Below are 23,085 nucleotides of genomic sequence, written 5' to 3'. Positions count from 1 at the left end.
CTCTTGGCTATAACGAATCAGGAGCTTATCACCTGCTCACATCACCCAGCACCTCTGTCAGGAGCTCAAGACTCAATTCATTCATAATTATTCACAGAGAAGCCCTTTAGTTGCTTTGTGGAAACATCTTCTCCTGCAAAATACTTGCTTTTGTAATAGACCTGCTGTGTTGGGTTTGCGTGGCAGGGTTTTGGTAGCGGGGGGGCTACAGGGGTGGCTTCTGTGAGAAGCTGCTAGAAGCTCCCCCTGTGTCTGATAGAGCCAATGCCAGCCGGCTCTAAGACGGGCCCGCCGCTGGCCAAGGCCAAGCCAATCAGCGCCTCTGTGATAACATATTTAAGAAGTAGAAAAACACTTAGAGAGAGAGAGCTTTTGCAGCCAGAGAGAGGAGTGAGAAGATGTAAGAAACTCTGCAGACACCAAGGTCAGTGCAGATGGAGGGGGAGGAGGAGCTCCAGGCGCTGGAGCAGAGATCCCCCTGCAGCCCGTGGTGAAGACCATGGTGAAGCAGGCTGTCCCCCTGCAGCCCATGGAGGAAGGATGAGGGGGTGTAGCGATTCCACCTGCAGCCCGTGGAGGACCCCACGCCGGAGCAGGTGGAGGCACCTGAAGGAGGCTGCGGCCCGTGGGAAGCCCACGCTGGAGCAAGCTCCTGGCAGGACCTGTGGACCCGTGAAGAGGGGAGCCCACACCAGGGCAGGTTTGCTGGCAGGACTTGTGACCCTGTGGGGGACCCCACGCTGGAGCAGTTTGCTCCTGAAGGTCTGCACCCCGTGAGAGGGACTCCATGCTGGAGCAGGGGAACGATGAGAGGAGTCCTCCCCCTGAGGATGAAGAAGCGGCAGAAACACCGTGAGATGAACTGACCGTAACCCCCATTCCCCGTCCCCCTGTGCCGCTGAGGGGGGGAAGGTTGAAGCCGGGAGTGAAGTTGAGCCCGGGAAGATGGGAGGGGTGGGGGGAAGTGTTTTAAGAGTTGATTTTATTTTCTCATTCCTCTACTCTGTTTTGCCTAGTAATAAATTAGATGAATTCCCTCTCTAAGTTTGGTCTGTTTTGCTTGTGACAACAATTAGTGAGTGATCTCTCCCTGTCCTTATCTCGACCTGCAAGCATTTCGTTATGCCTTTTCTCCCCTGTTTAGTGAATAAGGGGAGTGAGAGAGCGGCTCTGGTGGGCACCTGGCCCCCAGCCAGGGTCAACCCACCACACCTGCGTTTTGCTCTCTGTGCGCAACGTTCATTGTCAGTACTGTCCTACACGAGGATGCAGAGGTGCTGGAATATTTGGATGTTACCTTAATATAAGCCAAACATGGAGAGGAGGGACTCAGTATATTCTTGGAGCCTGAAAACCCAATGTTAGCGCTTCGCAAAACAAATGCAGGCCCCCAATTCAGAAAAAATAAATACAAACTTCTTCCCACCCTGATTTCACTATTTGGATTATTGCCTACATAATTCATTTGAAAACCAAACCCAGCCTAGCAACTGTCTTGAAAATTGAGTAACCTCAGGTTCAACTGCATTAAAAAACTTCAGCTTCAGGCAAAACTGATGGAACAGCTCATTCACAGTACTTTCACCAAGCCCTGGCCCTCATTTTATGTTTTTCTGATTATGCTTACATTGTGTTACCATTTACCAGCAGCACTATTGTATTATAACATATATTACCACTAGCTGATTCTGACTGTGTGCATTCAGCTTCATCGACAGCTAAAGACGCATGGCTCACTGCATATTCATTGCTGTATCGCCACTTCTCAGCTGTTAAAACAGCTGCATGAACCAGCAACAAGTTTCACAACTTAAAATAGATGTAACCCTGCAGGATACTCGGGCTCGATGCGCGTCATGATTCTCACTCGTAGGCTGGTCGGAGTTAGGGACGTGGTGCACTTAACTACAGTATTTCTCCACTCAAGCATAGCACTACCCTAAAGGTGTAAGCTACATTAGCATCTCAGTTTGGAGCAGAAGTGTGTTTTTGTAGTAAATCTCCTGATCATTGCCATTTATCATGCTTTGGTTCACATCACAGAGTGATCTGGGGATGGATGAACCCAATTCCTTTTGATGGAGCTAAACCAGAAATGCACCACTGACTTCCATCTGCTAGCGACACGTGGTTCAGAGGACCAAACTACAGCTACTGGAGAGCAAGCCCGCCTGAAACGCACATAGTGTGTTCTGGGTCCTCAGTACAAACTGTTTTGTTCTGCAGATCTGCTCCTCTCAGCCCATACTGCTTGCTAAACGTAGACAGAGCTGAGCACAGCTATCTGGCTTCTAGAGAGGAGCTAGCGCTTCATGGAAACAAGAATTTATGGTATAATCCTTGGGGTTGGATGGTTTCTATCCTCAGCAAACAAAAATATTTCCTTTAAGTTAGCATTCATATCTGGCTTTACGAAAAAAAACCAAACAAGCCAACCAACAACCATCTAGCAAGCACATCATTTTCTGTTTGGAGGACACTCTTAACTCTCTTCTAGGTCCTCAGCTCAAAAAGACATCTAAGAGCACATGCTCAATTTTTCAGTCAACAAGCAAATAAAATACCTCTGCTTTTATTCGTTTGCTGTGCCAAAAATCTGTAGAATCACTCCTACATGTTTCAGTGGTTGTACTTCTAATATTTGTTAGTTCTTCCCCAGTTTGGAGTATGCATCACTGCTTATCATGGAATAATCAAGTGTTATGCCATCCCCACGTGTTTTTATCTGTCATTATTGGGTGCATCGATATGCATGTGTCACTGCCAGAAGAGTTTGGTGTTTATTTTAAATTACTGCAATAATAATGAAAGTGATTGTATTACATTTACATTAAAATAATGTAATGCCAAACATTTAATGTGAAAAAGGATTCCTGAATATATTGTGTGCTCAGTATGTTTCCAGTACAACCATTCTACTGCTACTGCAATGCCACTGTAGATAATATTGTAGATATTATTGTTGGTAATACGTGGAAACCACATATCCTCTAAGAATTTCAGTACATATTTGCTTCATTTCCTTAGTTGGCAACACAGCCTCTTCCTTCCCCTTACTTCAGTGCAAAAACAAACTCTACATGTGATCGCTTTCAGAGTTCTGCCTAATTATATAAATGTACTAATTATACACACTGTTCAAATGGTGATAGACTTCAAAGTAGGTAAATTTTAAATTGTGCCATTAAGAAAATCTATTTGATGATGGAAATTTCTGTAATATCATATTGCAATCTTCTACATTGTAATTTTGCTTTCAAGTCAGTATTAATTTAATGACAAATAACAGCAGAGAATAATAGAGTTGGGAAAGCAAACTGAGCACTGTAAGATTTATAGTGTGATATTGGTCAGCAGATGTTAACAAAAAGGATCAAAAACAATTTGGAAAAGCAATGGATCTAAGGCAAACAATGAGTAGAAAGAAGTTCTGCATGATAAATACGAATACCGAACTTTTAGAAACCACTCTGTTAACAAAGATAAACACCTGCAAGACTGACTTATCCCCATGTGTTCAGCTACCCCTGAGAAAATATGTCATTGAATGCTTAATTTACATGCATGGTTATCACACTGCTAAGAACGACTTGCAAATTAGTTACTTGCAGTTCAGAGCATCTCTTTGCATGCAAAATAACGCCAACTGCATGTGCAAACCAGCCCTACAAGTGCACGCACAATCCAGCTCACCGATGTCTTACATTCAAGAAAACCAAACTGCCACACGAGACGTGCACCTCCTTTTCGTACCTTGGCACATGCTTCTGACTGATATTCCCTCGCTCTTCAAAGCACAGTTCTTTACCTTTAACATTAGATATTCACCACAAACCCTGGTTCTTCAACATAAGTCTTTAGTGAAGTTATAGCACAAGTGAATGCAGGAAAGCTGACATTCTGTTAGCACTACTTAACAGTTACTCTGTCTATTGCCCTGATGTCCTAGGTGAGTAGTTTATTTCTTACAAGTTACAAGAATTTATATATCCCTGTTGTAGAATCTGGATCTTGCATTGTCAAGACCGCCAGGCAGATCAGACAGCAATTACAACACAGCAACGCTATAGGACACTAACCCCTCTGCCTTTAGTTAAAGAATAGCTTCTGTGGCAGGGAAGAGACAGAATCCATCTTCGCTGAAAAACAGGACTGGGTATTGAAAGGGAAATGGTTGATCTTCTCTCACACAAATCCTAGCGTCAAAACAAATAGTCCTCCTAAGTCACGGGCTGTCACATTTAATCAAAGACATTTATGGAATGGCTTGATAGAAGCATCTTATAAGCAGCAGGTGGGTGATCCTGAGTTACCAAGCTCAAACACTGATCAGGACTTTCCCCCGACATTCAAGAACTCTAGGGTCTGAGATTTTGGCTACACCCTTCAGACTACAGGGTCCAGATACGCTTGAGTATCTTTAAGATCACAGACTTTTGCTCTGGCGCACCCATGTAAAAAAAACTCTAGAAGAGATTAAAACTATCTCTGCACAAGTAGCTATTTTTCTTTCTGCATAGTTATAAAATGACTCACACACAGAAAAAAAAACCCCATTTCATAAAAGTTGGAATTTAAAGCAAATATGATGCAAGTTCAGTATTGGAATAAGGAGTTCCAACAGCAACACAGAGACAATGCACAGCACAAAAAAAAGTGATTTTGTGCTAATAGGTGACGTCTTTGACCTCCACTCATACGTGAAGCACTTCCATGCTCTGCCCAATGTTACCTTTTGATATTCTTCCTTAGATCTCAAGGCAGCTTCCATCTGTTCCTGAGAAAACGTGTAGATGGCCGAGCGATACTGTGTGCCAAAGTCATTACCTTGTCGCATTCCTGGGGAGAGAGAAAACACAGCACACCATGAGGATCAGCCTCCTTACCTGACTGGGCTGCAGGCATAAATTCCACAGACCTAAATTTAGGACGTCCCGTACACCTGGATTAGCACAGTCTCTTATGTGCCTAGTCAGTAGGTATTTTTAGGAAGTCCAAGTTTTCTTTGGTTAAATAGTCCTGGAGAGATTCAACTCTGCTTTCTCCTTTAAAATGACATGCAAATGAAATGGGAGCATTTTACATTTTGGTACATCACACAATAGTCAAATACAGATGTAAAACCTTAAATAATCAAGCTGCAGTTACTGTAATCAAGGTACTTTTAAAATATTTATTTTGAACCATGCAAATGGCTACAAAAAAAAGGTTTATTTTACCAAGTGCTTAAATTTTTTCTTGTGTTGTAGAGGAGTACATCTTAATGGGAGAAAAGTTCAAAATACCCTCAGAGATAACTAAGTTATTATTATCCTCTATTCACAAAGCAATGATCTTGCTAAAAGACTACTATGCATGTACCGCTGAATTAACTCTGAAATTATCAATTCCTACCATCATCACCACTAGTTATGCAGAGAAGGAATGACCCTTACGAAGCTCTCAAATTGGAGCTCCAAAGAGGACTCCGATAGAGAAGTACGCTATGGAGAAGGTTTGGAGAAAGTCTGGCTGTGTTAGTACTGTTGTAGAGTAATGCTTAGAAACAGCAACCCTTTCTTTTTTTTTTTTCTTCTTTTTTATTTTCTTCTTTTTTCTTTTTTCTTTTTTTTGTTTTTGAGTTTAGGAGAAGTAGAAAACAAAGTTATATATGTAATGTCTCCTAAATTCTATTTGCAACCTACATATGGATAATACGAATGGCAAAAGTATGTAGTCCTGTTTGTATCTAACATTAGAAAAACAAAACCCTAGTTATACATATTCAGTAACTCCTTGAAATTATATCATAAATGAATAATTTTGGTACTAGGATCAGCCCCTTTACTGCTGATATATGTAAGCCCTTCAAAAGACTAGTTGTATGAAATTGCTTACGTACAAATTTCCAAAGGAAGAGATTGATTCTACCTACGAAACTATAAAATAATGGGCCAAAGCAGAGGGAAGTTTACAATCCCCTGAGGTGACTAGCCCAGATATGGTTTGGCATTATGCAGTCCTACGCAGCCACCGTGGCCAAAGCCATTGCTGCCTCTCATCGTCATCCACTGCCATTCCCTCCGGCAGCAATACTGTTAAGCCAGCTTTGCTGTGGATCATTCCATAAAGTCAAACAACAGCCTAAGAGAGGAGCTTTAGCATTAGCAATGATAAATAGTTGATGAAAAGCTCAACACGAGCTGGCAATGTGCACTGGCAGCCCAGAAAGCCACCCATGTCCTGGGCTGCGTGTCCAGCAGTGTGACCAGCAGGTCGAGGGAGGGGATTCTGCCCCTCTGCTCCGCTCTGCTGAGACCCCCCTGCAGTGCTGCGTCCAGCTCGGGGGTCCCCAGCACAAGAAGGACATGGAGCTGTTGGAGCCAGGCCAGAGGAGGCCACGGAGATGAGGCGAGGGCTGGAGCACCTCTGCTATGGAGACCTCAGGCTGAGAGAGTTGGGCTGGTTCAGCCTGGAGAAGAGAAGGCTGCGGGGAGACCTTAGAGCCCCTTCCAGTCCCTGCAGAGGCTCCAGGAAAGCTGGAGAGGGGCTGGTGCCAAGGGCAGGGAGTGACAGGCCAAGGGGAATGGCCTGAAGCCGCAGGAGGGGAGATGGAGATGGGATGTGAGGCAGAAATCCTTCCCTGTGAGGGTGCTGAGGCCCTGGCACAGGGTGCCCAGAGAAGCTGTGGCTGCCCCTGGCTCCCTGGCAGTGTTCAAGGCCAGGTTGGATGGGGCTTTGGGCAACCTGGGCTAGTGGAGGGTGTCCCTGCCCATGGCACTAGGGGGGTTGGAACTGGATGGGCTGGGAGGTCCCTTCCAACTCAAACCAGTCTATGATTCTATAAGAATGATCTGGAGGTGCAGTTTTGCAAGTGCAATTGCAGTTTTGCAGTTTCTGTCTTTCATAAACTTGTTCCCAATTTTGCATTCTAGAACAGAACTTTTTGCTTTGCTATAATAAAATGTATTAATTTTGAGTTTGTCTGGTGTTTTATGTGAACTTGGGTGAGCGAAAAAGCTGGAGTGACTGCAACCCAAACCAAATTGGAAATCATCAGGCTTTGTCTTTTGACTGCCACTAGGCTACAGAAGCCCCTTTGAAGATTACCATCAACTCTCAGGACTATGGAGATGAAACGGAGAAAAACTGTAGGTCATGATACCCCCCGAGCAAAGGGCAGAGGGTAGAGAAAGAGCCTGAGATACTGGGGGGAAAAGATGCTGTCATCATAATACTGCTCATTAGAACAGGGCAACTTTTATCCCTCTCTTACTTTGCAAGGAATCAGAAAAAATGGTTTAAAGGACAGTACAATAAACAAATTAAATTTGGCTGAAATATTTATGAACTAAAAGATGCAGAAATGTTTTCAAAGGCGCATTTGGACAAAAAGTCCATTCAGTGACCAACACTAGACGTGAGCGAATGCTATTCCGAAAAAGTTTTGTGGAGTTTTCTGATGATTTGGGTTACTTTTTAACTGCTAAAATGTTACATTATTTCACATAAGAACAACAACTAGGTTCTTCATCAATACTTAATAGTGTGGTCTGCAAGGCAAAGCATATTTTTCTCATTTCTTTGCAATTTATTTTAGGGTGGTAGGGAGCTCTTGGAAAGCCAGTGCTACTGAATAGTTAGGCATAAAATGAATACAGGTCACTAAAGCATTAGTTTTTCCAGGATACGTTAATACTGATTGTTGTTTGAGCTTAAGCATTAGCTTTCTACAAATCTATTTATTGCTTAACAAACTAGGGAGTGGATTACAAAATTGTCTATAAATGGTGGATCCCCATATAGTATGCCAGTTTGTAGCATGCATTTCAGGAGTATGAATTTAGCATGAGCTCATGCGCACAGTGCTCTGAGTGAGAAGATAAAGATTATTTAATACAAGCACGTGCCACCATTACATAGTAATAGAGAAGTGGTCAGCATAATTAATTTATTGAAGAGAAGGTTAAGAGGAAAACTGACTCTGATTTACAAATACGTACATCGAGGAATAACCTGAGAAATAAGGTTCTTCGGTCTTGCCAAAGCTGCTTAACGGAGTAGAGCAATTGAAAGCCAAAGTATGCAAAATCCAGATGGGAAATAAGGCAAATTCAGATAATGAAGCACATTTCTCACTGGAACAAGGCACCTAAAGCCACATCCCTTTCCTGATGTCTGCACATCAAGGATATACATTTTCCCCAAAGATATATCAGAGCTCAAAGAGCTGTGCAGGGTCAGTGATGAAATATAGAGTTAAAGCTAAGGATGAGGTCAGGGTGTGCGATAGTAACGGCCCCTCCTAGTGCTCAAGGGTTGGCTTGCACTGTTAAACCATCCACTAGCTCTGAAGAAGACTGAACAGGTATTTTAAGTATCACCTCAAAGTGTAGCTTTAATGTGATCAGTCATCTAAGCTAAAATGTCATTTGTTTTTACTTGTTACTTAAATCAATTTGTACCTAAATCTCCCACTATAAGTAGCAAATATGTTGTCTGACTAAGCCACAAAGACTACCAGATACTAAAATAAAATAAATTCCATGTGTATAGACATAAACGATTGCTACTGTTGCTGTTGTAATTTCCATGTACTTCACATGTGCAAACTTACTTCTCAAGGGTCCACCACTGATTTTTTAAAACTCACTGGTGAATCTTACTTTTTGAGATTCACTAACTCAATGAGTAGCAAACAAGGCAAGAAATTTATTTTAATAAAGAACCGTAGTAGGATGACTGAGCTTAACAATCTTGTCTTTGTCTGAAAGAAAGTCTACTAAATAAAAAATGATCTCTGCTTGGCTATCTAAAAATTCCACAATGTCATCTGTAATTAACTTTCCTTTCTTTTCTGATATCTCTTTCCTATTTTGTCTATCATGACATTGTGTCTCTGTTAACATAACACCACAGATATACATATTAGGCTCGAGAGAAGAATGAGAAAATACAAATAATTAATTTAATAAAGATGCTATACATATTGGAAGATGTTATGTCCTGCTAAAACAAAAGCCATTCTTACAAAGGATTGTCAGCGTTGCTGCCATTGATTCTAGCTACACTGGATGCACACTAGACTTAAAAATTTTTCTGCTGAGACAATGAACCAACTTTTGATCATCGGTGAACCAGAATGATTCCACTGAAGTCAAGAAATTTGTTCTAAGTGTATATTAATACAACTAAAACCACAAATAATCTCCACAGGCTTCAAGTCATTCACCTTGCCTACAAGGTCCCAGGTAGCTAAATAGGACTTGAGCTAAACACATTTGCTAAACACCCTTCAAAACCAGTACCTAGTGCAAATTGTAATCGTACATATAAAAACACTGAGATTGGGAAGTACGTTGAATGACCGCTATCTTTGTTACATTTTCACAGAAAAATGAATAAAGCTCTTGACATTACGGATTGGATGGAATAAAGCAATATTTATTATCACTAATGGATGCATGTCAGGATCAGGTTTCCCATAAAAATTCTTTACAAAGAATTTTATCAGAGTAAGACTTTTTTCACCTGTGCCAAACTCCGTTTTCATGAGATGTATATGATTATGCTTTAATTAATTCCAAATCAAACCAGTGAATCAGGTTTGTCTAAATTGTCACTACTGGAAGAAGGAATAATTCCTACAGATCATCAGCTGCACATCTTTAGAGCAGCTGGATCTTCTAGGCAGGGGAATGCTGATTGCCTACAACTGTTCTTCTGCAAGATGTCTTAAAGTCACTCTGTGCAAAACTTGCCAATTTAGGGACAGAATTTAGGGTAGACCCAGGAGATAGCTTTTTTCCTCAAGCATATAATCTACAGTGAAATCTGTAAGTAGGGCATGAACCTCCTTTTAATTCTAGACTGAGCAGGCTGCTTCTTAAAGATGTTAACAAAATATATTAACACTGAGGAATGAGGTCTCTGACAGGAAGAAAGATCTTCTCCAACTCTTTCAGAAACTTTGCAATGAAAGGATGAAATAACACAGAAAAAGTCTTCTCTGCATCTGTAACAACCACTAGATACACTTTGAGTGATCTCAAGCCCATTTCTCTCCAACAAATAGTTTGAGAAAAAGCTTCCAGAGGTCTGAAAGCAGAACGTCATCTTACATGTAGCATCAGACCTGATCCACTCTGCCCCAAAGCACACCTAGAGGACTTGTCACCAGTGTTGATCAGAATCTCTGTAACTAGAGACAACCAGGCAGACTTTCAAGGGCTACCCAATGTCCCTGCCGCGATGCGGAGGAAGCCGAAGCCTATGATTTCTAGCTCATGTAAGAAGGTTCAGAGCAGAGGCAAGTCCTTGACCTCCATGTCAGGTCCTCCAGCATCCTGACACCAGAACCCCTTTGGCCAGCTCAGGGCTTGCAAGATCACCCCATCTCATCTGGCTGTGCTTTACTACTCTCAGTGGTGCAAGACAGTAACTGGCAAAAGGGTAGGTATCTATCTCCCTGCCCAGGTGATCAGGAACACATCCAACAGTCACAGGAACAAACCTACCCTGGAGTCAAAAGGCTGGCACTTGGTCTTCATACCTGAGACAAAGAAAATCGGCTGCCATGCTGAGAACAGCCTTAAAATCTCTCATCAAAGAGATGTTTAGAAAGAGAGGGTGATTTCAAACCTGATAGAAAAACATAGAATTTGCACCTCTCTGGCAAGATACAAAAAAAAGGGGGTTTAAATATGGCTGCATGGTGCCAAAGAGTATAAGCCCAAAGCACAGAGCCTATGCGAGCACTGGCCAGTCCTTGTAAGCTCTTGTCTCTGGAGAACCAGTGAGGATGAGGGCATTTGGAGCTCTAAATGTGTTTAGATCTTGGGCATGGGTCATATCTAGGAATTTCACTTTGGCTGACCAAAGCACTTCAGTGGTTCTCAGCCTGGACCACTCTAGAGAACATAAAATTCCTTCCAGAACACCAATTAATCAAACAATGCCCTAAAGAGCTGAGCGCTTCCTCTGACTTATATGAAGCAGACATTTGTGGCCACAGGACGGTAGATGGAAAGGACAAGGAGGTGTGATGGTCTCCCAGATCCCGCAAAAGGAATGATTCCCAGGTTGAGATTGCTGTGCAATACAAATACATTGCCACTGGAAAAATTATTTGCCAAAATGCAGATAACAGTCTGAGAAACGGCTCTAAAAACCCCTCTCACCAACACTTTGATATCTTACAATGCACCTGGTTAGGAATGACTTAGTTTTGGTCTCCCCTATATTCTTTGGCATCAAAGCAGGAAATGCCAGCTCTCCTTTGATTTGAATGATCGCCATATACGAAATCATCCCTGCTTCTGTTCAGCTGGTCAGTGCTATTTCCTTCAGAAATTCTATACCTTGCCAAAACTACAGTGGCTTCTTGATGGGGGCAAAGAGTTGCCCCTTTAAAGCAGTTACACTGCTGTTATGCTACAGTTTCAGTTGAGATGCATCTCAGGTAGGTCATTGTCCTTCCTGTCTAACTCCAGAGTATCTTGAGGTCAATAAAAAATAAGAATATCCACGGCATTAATAAAAACACATATTTCCCAGTACGATACTTTTTTTTCTTCTTTAGAAATGGAGAATTAATTGCAAACAAGCAAATTTGTTTCAAAATGGTGATTTTTGAATATATATCCCACAGAAGGCTAAAGGAAAATATACTTTATTTATTTTATTGGCTAAATCAGGGATTTCTTTTGAAGACTCAACCCTCTAATGACTTGAAAGTAATACTTATACAACACTCCTTATCTTCTCTCCATTTAAAAATAATAAAAAAAAGTAATGGCATCATTCGTCAACCTTGCTATTCTCAGAGGATCCCAAGCATAATGGAGATAAATGACCAAGGTCTGTTAGACTCTTCTGTGCCACCCAGTGAAATTTTAAAGGGCAGTTCATAGCTCTTATTTTTATCATAATTTTTTCTGTGATTTATAGACTTTTCTGCAGCTGTCACTTATTTTCTTGTACCCGCAGAAACCTGATATACTGATTGGTCATTTTCTTTTCCCCAATCAATCCTTGCTGAGTTAAGACTAATAAAACTCCTTCTTCCAGCTCATCATATAATTATTTAGTAAAAATCAATTGCACCATGTCACCCTGGCTTGATGTCATCACTCACTGTAATGATTACATCTATACAGCTTAAAAGTTGCCAAGGGAAAGTAAAACTCTTTATAGCATATGATTAAAGGAGAAAAATGCTAATAGAAAAGAAGTTAGTTACAGTGCTGTGGATTGAGAGTTCTTGATGATTTTCAAGGTGCTGGGGTGCAGGAAAGATAAATGAAATATAGAAGAGTTTCTTCAGAAGGTTACAATAAGTTAATGAGCTTGTTCATATTAAAGAAAACTTTTATACTGTCAATAGACCAAAAAGTTTACAAAGCTTTCAATAGACATGGTTTCCAGTGTCAAGGAGGAAACTGTAGTTTTGGTCTTCACCATTTGCTTTGGGATCAAGACAGCAAATTCTAGCTTTGCCTATAAATTCTGACTTGCACGTATACTTAGAACATCATGGCTACAGCAATGTTTTTAATAATATATGTCAGCTGCAAAAATATCTGGTCTTTAACCTTCATCAAACCCCCAGATGACAGGTTTTCTGGTATAGCTTTCAAGCTAAAACAGAATCACAGAGGTTGGAAGGGACTTGTGGAGGTCTCTAGTCCAACACCCCTGCTCAAAGCAGTCTCAACTAAGCAGGTTGTTCAGGGCCTTGTCCAGTCCAGTTTTGAATATCTCCAAGGACAAAGACATTACAAAATACTTCCTTAAGATGTCCAGTGCTGGTGTAGTTGAGCTTGTTGATGATGGTCAATACAACACTCCAGTATGAAATAACAATAGCTCTTTAAGTAGAGAGTTTTTCAGACAACAGATTCTTCATCAATGCCATAATATACCCAGAAACATTCATGGAGACACAGGAGAACATACTCCATCACTCTTTTAGCAATGACATTTTGTGAGAACGGGATGAGTTGCTGCCACCAATTTGCTGCATGTCTGTTCCCACCACTGATGGCCAACGTGCTGCTACAAGCAAACCAAAATAACAGTGAAAAGAGCAGCTTTATAAATCTTTGATTTTGTGGGACCTACCATGGCAGTAATGTCTGTTTCTCAGTGTGGTCAGGCTTGAGTCTGTGATTCTGTGACTCTGACCTATGCCACCCAGCTACAAGACACCTCTGCCTTCTCCCCAGAGCTGCAGCAGTGACACCTGCACTGTCTTTCTGTGCAGATCTGAGGAGGAAGTCCTTCCTCCTCTCTTCCAGCAAAACACCAGAGAAGAACTGAGATGCAGAAGGCATGCAAACAGTTTTGTGAGACAATGGGAGGAACAGCCAAGAAAAGAGGTCCCATGGGATTTGGTTAAATGGAAATAGTCTCAGCATCGCCCTGTAATGAAATAAATTTTCCTGCTAGGCCTTCTACAGCTTCCTCATCTCTTATGCAGTTTCCCATCCCAACTCACTGGGGAGGAGTGCAGTTAGTACAATGACAGAGATAAAGAGTAGTCCCTCACTATCTGTAGACCCTAATGACACCTTGTCCAAAAGGTTTAACAGCATTGCAATACCAAAACCATCACAGTATGACCACATTGGACAATATCCTTAATAATATGCTTTAACTTTCGTTAATCTTTGGTTAGCCCCCAAGTGGTCAGGCAGTTGGACTACATGATCATTATAAGTCCCTTCCAGCTGAATAGAATAGAATAGAATAGAATAGAATAGAATAGAATAGAATAGAATAGAATAGAATAGAATATTCTGTTCTAGATTGGACATAAGGAAGAAATGCTTTACAAGAGGGTGGTGAGGCACTGGAACAGGTTGCCCAGAGAAGTTGTGGATGCCCCATCCCTGGAAGCGTTCAATGTCAGTTTGGAAGAAGCTTTGAGCAATGTGATCTAGAGAAAGATGTCCCTGACCAAGGCAGAGGGGCTGGACTTGATGATCATTGACGGTCCCTCCCAACCCAAACCATTCTGTGATTCTGTGATTCACATACCATCACCACATCATTCTAAATTAGTATGGCCCACCCTAGCATCTGCTGAGAAAAGTCATCCAAGAACTAGAAGCTGACAAGAGAACACTCTCAGGAGACTCTTCACCTCCTTCTTCTCCCACCTGGAATAAATCTGTCCTGCCCCTCTGCATTCACCAAAGCCATTTCCTGGGTATTGGTCTCTGCAGTTTTGGCAACCTGATTTATATCCAATATGAAATAAAGGGGCAACTTTCAGAATGCATAACTCTGCAGTGGTAGGTTTTAAGTTCAATACAGCAAAATGCCCACTGTTTTTTTCTGCTTCCAACTTCTATCTTGTGCTTGTCCATATGTTAGGCTTTTTTCCCAGTAAGGGAGAAGCACAAATATCACACATATTTCATTTAGGTCAATAACTATTGCTTTCCCCTCAGCTGTTCACAGAGACATTCCCATACAGTATATCAGGGACACTATGCAGGCCTCCAACATTACCAGGTCTGGGCCATGAAGAGTTATCAGGTCTCCCTTCTATCCTCTATCTCTGATCAATTCCCTTTGCTTTTTATTAGCATTATTATTCAATAGTTAGAAAATGCATCAGATTGCTTCTCAAGATAGTTCAAATATTTTACAAAACTAGAAAGTCTGAATGAAGGCTTGGTTTGAAAGAAGAGTTTCCCACATGCTTCATTATTTATTAATTCATTCAGCTATAATATTGCTTAAATGCATTTTTGAATGCTCTTTGACCTTTGAATAAAGTATATGATCTACTTGAGCTCACAAAAACATATAAGTTAGCTTTTGATGAGTGTCACAAAGATTAAGTATTAAATGTCACTGGCAGACAGGGATTTTAATCCAACTCTAATTATTAATTGAAAATATGTCTTTACCAGTAGTGCATAGAACAGGCAAATAGAATGGTGAATATATACATAAGTCATCCTTATTGGCATTAATTATTGTGGGAGGCTTTTTTCACTTAACTTTAATCAAAAGTTAAATGATTAGTTTTAGACAAGTTTTTAGACTTCTTTTTGTCAGAAACAGACATTAGGCCCTTTCAGAGGTGCCTTTTCTTAAAAATCTGTCTCAGGGCTGGATGAACTTCGGATGGGAGTGAAATCTTTTAACAGCATTTATTGGTGCAGCTGGAACTAAGTTTCCAGGTTTAGGTGACAAAAAGCTGACCAAACATAGGTGCCAAACTTGGGGCAAGTCAACTGTGTTGACTAGATCTCCACTGAAAATTGTGGGACCTGAAACACTCCGATGGAAACATCTAAATTTAGGTGGCTTTTTCTCAGTCTTTATCTCCCCTGATGTGTCTATGCTGGTCAGATAAATCTGATCAAAGATCTTGATAATCTTCAAAACCAAATAAATGCATAGAGCAGGGATGTCTGGAAGAGATTGGAGGACATGACACAGGGAGCCCCACATTTTCTAAAGCACAACTGGAAGACAGGCAGAACGTGCTTGAGGATCTGGCGTGGCGAAAGACACTTCTGTTTAGGCATCTGAACTGGACTCTCATTGCCTCTTTTCCTCGTGGACTAGCTGTGTTGTGATGCTTAAAAAAGCTGAACAACTACTGATCATGTGATAAAATAGAATCAAGAAATAGAGCAATTCAGATCAGGTACTACATAGAGCTCAGCTATGGAATCACACAAATTGGCTATTGTTTTCTTTATGTGTCATCTCCTTTCTCTTCATTTATCTGTTGCTCACTAACGTCTTGCCTATATTTAGGCATGTGTTAACAGTATGAATCTAAACCTACTACGATCCACCAGGTGTTATTGCCATAGTAATAAAAATAATTAGTGATAATAAAAATAACAGTGTTGTCATTTGCTTTTATCAGCAGATAAACTCATGGGACACTGCTCTCAAAACACAGACGAGTATGCTCTTATAAATATGCGAGAGAAAATTGCAGGCAGAGAAAAACAGTCATTCACAGAAAATATTGTTGTTTAGAATAGATTCGTCTTTGACCTCTTGTACCTAATTATACATGAAAACAAAGATTAAAAGCCTACTAATAATCACCATAAACTATGATTAATGATGCCATGCTTCAGTGCCTCAGATTTCTAGACCCAAGTACAGCAAATTCACTAGTGGGTTATTTGAAGAAGAAAAAATTATTTGGTATTACTTTGTTTTGACTTCGTCTATTGCTTTCCTCGTATAAAGATTAGGAGCAGTCCATCAAAAAAAGTCTGCAGAAAAAGACCTTCTGAGGTTGCTTTTTTCCTAATTCCATCAATACACATGCAAATCTAGCTGCTGTTATTCATACCACATACCCATGGATATTTGGACTTCATGGATATTTGAAAGCTACTGAAGACAGTCCTAAGCATTGTGAAGTCCAAATTTTCCTTCAGAAGTTAAAAATCAACAAGCCTGAATTGAAATGAAGATTCTCTTTCTTATCCCTTCCTCTTCCTCTCCTCAATTACAAACACAGCTATGGTATAATTACAAAATAACCCAGAAGTGATCCCAAGGATGACCATAATAGAATAAAAGTATTTTCCAAAGTTGTTCTTAGCAGATACAGGCATTATGAACAAAAAGAATCCCTTCAGGTTAGTGGTGGGTTCATGTTTCCCACAGCATAAGAGTCACAGTGTCATCGCCAATGACATAAAAGACTGATGTCACGGCTTTTGTCATCTTCAGGGAAGTATTTTATTACTGACTGTAGCAACACTGAAAGATACAGTTAATTTTTAGTAGTTGTGGAGAACTGGTTAACGCATCCTTGTCACATGTAAAATAAATAAGCTAAAAGTAGTTTAAAGGTAAGAAGAAATCCAAGCCCAGAAGGACTTTTGCCCTTGAGCCAGAATTGATTCAGCACCACTCACTTCATAACACAAACTATTCAGCCATCTCAGCAACCACTGCACTGGCTAATAATCCCCTTCATTAAAAAAGATGCAGAGTCAAATCTCAGCTTCTCACTGTGATATGGAAAAACAACATCTCCTAAACAGGAAATATACGTCAGAAAAAGTCTATTCTAATTTATATGGATAAAAAGAGTCTAATATGCAAATTAGGTCATGACAGCTAAAATTCCTGGGGATGCAAAACAGCCTAATCATACGTATTTATTTTTAATGCATATTTAGTTCTAGAGAAAGGCCAAAGAACGGGAGCAACATAGCATCAGGCATTTCAGTTCGTGAAAGAAATGAAGTTGCATTCTTAAAATGTAATATTGGTTAGCACCACTGGCAAAGACTCTCTTTGCTACTTTGCAAAAAGTATAGACCACAGGTATTTATTAGGCGATTATAAGCAAGGGACCACTAAATTAGTTGCTGGTGGGATGGCTAGACATCAGTCAACTACGTCCTGTCATTGAGATTTCATTGGCGAGAGCAGGAATTAGAAGAACCTGAAGGCAATAGAAGACAACGTCTCCTATCAAACAACTCACATAGTGCATATTTCCATTGTTGAGTATTCAGTCCTGCATGAACCAATATACATTTATCTTTATTGTGTCTCAGCATATCGATTTCCATGGCTTTTTTAATTTATCAACACAGAGCTGTGTTTTATTCGTTTCCTCCAAGAGCCTCCCAGCAATGTCTTTACCACAGATTTAATTAGCATCCTCTTCACTATATCCTCCAAGTCATTAATGAAAATATTGAAGAGTATTGGACCAAGAATGGCTCCCTGAGGGGTCGGTAATTCTATTTTGAATATATTTAATATGTCTGGTGACAATAGATTTTGTATTTCTACTGTTTTTTGTTACACCTTGTAATAATGCTGAAACCATCAGGACTCTTAATAACATTTGAAATACAAGACAAAGGTGCTCCGTGCTTTAATCTGAGACTTGCAAATTTCATTCAAATAATAAAGGGAAGAGAGTTACAGAAATGTAAAGAAAAAAAAACAGAAATGGTTATATTTTACATGGAGAGATTACTTTTTTCCCTTTAATCTCTAAATGAAGTTACAGGCCTGTAGCAGAATACATAATGCTGGTTTAGGGTCGCTGTAGCGTTTTTTTATGTGTACAGCTGTTCTTCCATTGGTATAAGTAGACACATCTGCTCATTAGCAATACAATGTCATTTCTAGTGTCTAATTTTAATTATTTGCAGATGATAGATTCCTTATGCAATGTCTAAAAAAAGTACAGTCCTTCAAAACTGGTGAGAAATAAATATACCCTCTGCAACTAAAATGGGTCAGCACAATGAAAAACAGATATTAATCTGAAGAATTCATGTATCAGCACTAAGGCTAAATGCCAAACTGTTTGGAAGGTCACAGGGAGGAGAAATGGCTCATACATCTCTTCTTTATCGTGGATACACAAGACATATGGACTAAGAGATGTTCTGAATGAATCTGGCAGGTGATGAGTTTGTTGTAGTACAGATGGTCCTCAACTGCTGGAAAAATATCAGTTCTGCTTACATTTCCTGTACAAACACAGGCAAGATAAGGACTTCTTCATGACAGAAAGGAGGAATGAGATTACTTACCAGTAACTTTGGTTCTTTGTATACTCACACTCAAAGAATCAGTAAGGCTAGAAGAAAATTTCCAGAAGCTCCTGGGCAGCGGTGGCCATAGGTGCCTTTGCCCTTCACCCTGTAGTCAGAGGGTGGCCAAAACTATGGAGTCCTGGCTTCCTCTGAGCTCTTTCCTCTAATTCAAAAATCCAAGCAGAAAGGCAGAAGAAGCAATGAAAAAGGATGGGATTTGTGTACAACAGGGGCTCACCCCAGAGAACTGTAGTTGTACCTAATTTCTAGCGGGCTGGGAAGGATGAGGTACTCTTGACAAACATGGGGAGCAGAACTACCAAAACAAGCATCCGTTTTCGATTGTATTCAAGAAAGAAAAGACCTAAAGGAGGCGAGTGGATCTTTCATTTGCCTCAAACAAGTTTTAAAGAGAAATAAATAGTATTTGTTCTGTTTTCTGCTTGTCTTCTGTGCAGCCATTGAAAGCAACAAGGCGCCTTTCTTTAAAGTTGCCTTAGACCGGGCTGAAATCTCTGACACATGTAGGACTTCAACCACACACAGGGTCAGGATAATTATGAACAGTAATATGCTTTACAGGAATCACATTTGCACCATGACAGACTCCTCTGATATCAGATAGGTTTTTCCAAAAGGTTTGAAGAAATAGTTTCTGACACCCCACGAAGAGTGGCCAAACTTTCTGATCAGATAAAATACGACATCTTCTTCCGTGAACATAAGCACAGCTGGGTTTCGCGATTGGCTGACACGCTATAGGACAGTGCTATTGCCAGAAGGGTGGTCCCACTAGCTCTCATGCTCCTGGCAATAAAATTTTCCTGGCTGAAAATTACATTTCACTTCAATTCATGCAGGGTTAATTTTCAGCTTGATCAGAGAACTTTGTGATTGCCAGTATCAACGCAAAGAAAGAGGTTGTATCCTGCAGACAGGTCAGGGAGAGAGAAGAAAATTGCCCTTTTCCATAACAGTTAAGTCAAAGATTAGCTTACAGCAATCGTGAAACTACAGGCTGAGGCACAGCACAGACAAACTTATGGTCTGAAAGTCCACGTCCCTCTAGACACACAGCATGGAGGTGCCAGCAGAACCATCGTCAGGGTCCAATTTGAAGGAGACAGTCAGGTTTATATCTTAAAAATCTGGCAGGCTCTGAGGGTGGCCTTGTAGTGCAAAACCAGGACAATACAGAATCTGCCCTACACCTCTATAAACTTTAGAAAATTAAAATTATGTACAAAGTGAATAGCCATAAGATTCTTTTGCCATATTTTAAGCCTATCACATTCACTCACTTCTTCTGTATCAGTGACAAAGAAGCAATCACCTCAAGCACTTATAGAGCTATACAGAGCAATCCTCTTATAGATAAGATCATTCCTAGGAGAGAAGGAATGCTGATCTGTGCATTAGAGGCTGAACAGAGATGACAACCATATGTCACTTGGCAGAAGTCGGGGGTTGGTTTGTTGCTTTTTCAGTATCCCAAATGTAATGAATTATAAAATAGAGCCTAAATTAATAGTCAAGGAGGACTTTATCAGGGCCCCACACTTAGGAGATGCTCATTTGGGAGAATCTCTTTCAACTCATAGACTGTTTGACTTGATCAAAGGTTCTTGCTTTTCAATAGGCTTCTGTATAATACTCAGACTCAAGAGCTTCATGAAGCAAGAGCCAGACTGCCTCCCAGAGAAAATTCGAATCCCAGTGAGATGTCAGTCTCATCTTGAAGGCAGGAGGTCCAACTGTTTGGAAAGCAGGAACTTTTGAATATTAATACACTCATACAATAATGAATCATAAGACTGCCAGTCTGTACTCTTTAGCAACTTGGTACCATCTAGATTGATATTTGAAAGGTCTTTAACTGCAACAGAATGTACATATTTGATGTTTAATGACATTAGAACAATTAGACAAGTCCATTATCTCTGCTGGGGGTAGAAGGGCTTAAATGGCTTTAACCCAGCTTCTGGAGAAAGGATAAGTCAGTGCCACAGACGAAGCCTTTATACTTTTGAGTGAGACCTGTACTCAAGAAGTCCAGCATTCGCTGGCTATATGAGACACTGGATTCATCCAAAGAGTGTGCTGAATTTCATGAATAAGAAATCTTCCTAATTTATCTGCTTAGTAAAAAACTTCTCTTTGACAGACTCCTGCATTCCCATAAGGCTGGCTAAATAAGACTTACAGTGTGCACACAGCTGAACCTCAGGAAAGGAGAAAAAGATCATAGGTCAGAGAAATAACTCTGACTTTCAGTATCTTTACATAAAACCCTGTTTCCCATAGCAACCTGAAAGCAGGGAGTAGACACAAATCAAAGGAAAGAAACAATCCCACCTTAAAGATCTTCAACTGCTAACTGCTGAAACTTGAGAGGGTATATAAGCATATCATCCCTATCTTACAAAACAAAGGAACTTGAAATTGGGACCTTGGGGTTTAGGTTTTCCTCAAATCAAGAAAGGTGGTAGAGATGTGATGAACTTTGCAAAGTTCTGGAACAGAGATTAGCGTTAAGCAACCATAAAAATACATAAGTAACGTAACCTATCCAAGTCTGGGGTATGCAAAGTCTTCAGACTGCCATCTTCTCTGTGGATAGAGTGATGCTCTCACTTTTGGCAAATTATTACAGAAGAACCATTTGGAAATTCTACTGAGCCAAGCTTAGCTAAAGGCTTAGGTATATTTACACCAAGCATTGCAGTGCCACATAGATGCCTGAGACAGTTGTGAATGACTTGGGTATCTACACAACTCAGTGTCATGTGGAGATATTAGCTCACATCCCAGAAGGAATACAGCCACATTAGCGTGGCTCTGTGCCCGGGCTAATTAGGTGATGTTTCCCCAGTTGCCAGAAATCAAAGAGTGAATCATACATCTGCCAGCATCCAACCTTCTTCTGAAAGCACAGACTGGAACTATTTTGAACCTCAGTTATGTGAGAATGCAAGGTGAATATAAAGACATAATGTCACCATTTTTACTTTGTTTTAAAGTCAGAAGGAATCATAAATTCAGCTGATCTGACCTGTTATCACAACTACTACACTTCATCCACATACCACTGTGAACTTCAGTCAGCCTAAAGCACTGAAGTCCTTTAGAGACTGGCCTATTGTATGTGTGCCACAGGCAGAGCCCAACCATACGCTGTCAAAGCCAAGACTACAGACATGGCAGACGACTGATTAGGTGGTGGTTGCCCAGATTATTTCAGCAGAAATCCATGTCTCATACTGCTCTGCAAGGTGAAGAACCCCATAGTCCTGCCCATTAGTTCCCAGCTCTGGCAATCAGGATGGATCCCAACATGTGAGCAAGACACATGAGCCAATTATCTAGAAATAGGATTCTCTGCTATATCAAAACAACCAGCCCATTACAAAGAAGCCAGCCTCTGGTGATGGCCAATCTCTGACAATCCAAAGAAAACAGAACAAAAAAAGACCTAAAACCAACCACTGGTAGGATAGAAAAACTCCTTCCTGACCCCTATGAGCAAGCCGCAAAGGCCCTGAAGCATGATTTGAAGATGGTCATTGTCTTAATGCAGAGCTGCAAACATTTCAAGGATGGTGCAGACAAATTGCTCTGACACAACTATAAGGGAAGGAGTTGAGAAGGGAGGCTCATAAATCAACAGATCCCAGTATAGGCCACCACGTTTGACACACAGACATAGAATTTCTTCTCATGACTTGAATCAAGCGCCCCTTTTAAAGTGATAAATGATCTCATCTTAAAGACTCAAAAGGATGGTGATGGAAAAAGACTCCAATGTTTAATTACACTGAGAGCTGTGAAACTGTTTTATTCCGAGGTGGAACTTTTCAAACTTTAGCTTCCAGCTACTGGACCTTGTTATGGCTTACCAGTGGTTGGGTTGTCAACCTCACCGTGAGGTATCTGCTCCTTACGTAAGTACCTGTAAAGATTACTTGATCATAGTGTTATGTCTCTTCAACTAGTTGAACATGTTTATTCCCAGCACCAGGCCAGTTTTCTAGGCTCTATATCCTTTTTCTGTCCCTCCTTTGAATCCGCAGCAATATCTCTGTATAATTTCTGGTATGTACATACAGAAACTGCGCTAAATGTTCTGAGATTTTAATGACTCTGCATACAGAAAATAGCTTTCACGCTCCTGACTAAGACTCCCCTTTTCATATAAGCAGGAGTTGCAACAGCCATTTTTGTCTTTGCATTGTGCTCTGGGATCACTGGAAGACACTTATCCACAATAACCCCTGGATCTTTCCCAGAGTTACTTTTTCCCAGGATGGTATCATATTTTGAAGGTATCATCTGCATTTTTTGTTCCCAGATGTAGTAACAAGTGGCATAATTATGATAGCTGTTAAAATATTGAAATGAGTTACTGCGTGTAATATTTCTGGGAAATGGTAGAAAGGATGATGTTTATTGAAACTATATAAACATGTAAAATGTTTTCTCAACACAGTTTCCCATTTATGTTTGCACAGATGTGTGTAATGTCATCATGAAGACCCTTCCAAGA

The 23,085-nt window shown here is 40.6% G+C and overlaps 1 protein-coding gene across 1 annotated transcript in view; it reads right to left on the bottom strand.

Annotated features, from left to right (window-relative positions):
* MSRA (methionine sulfoxide reductase A) overlaps nucleotides 1-23,085 on the bottom strand; it is a 293,944-nt gene that overhangs the window by 94,329 nt on the left and 176,530 nt on the right. Inside the window, exon 5 of the mRNA XM_054821004.1 lies at nucleotides 4,733-4,839. Coding sequence (XP_054676979.1) covers nucleotides 4,733-4,839 — 107 coding nt within the window. The remainder of the gene's footprint in view (nucleotides 1-4,732; nucleotides 4,840-23,085) is intronic.

This window comes from Grus americana, chromosome 3 (assembly GCF_028858705.1).
Source record: "Grus americana isolate bGruAme1 chromosome 3, bGruAme1.mat, whole genome shotgun sequence".
NCBI classification, from domain to species: Eukaryota; Metazoa; Chordata; class Aves; order Gruiformes; family Gruidae; genus Grus; species Grus americana.
The sequence above is the reverse complement of the archived record's forward strand: the minus strand, read 5'-3'. Positions and strand labels throughout refer to the sequence as shown.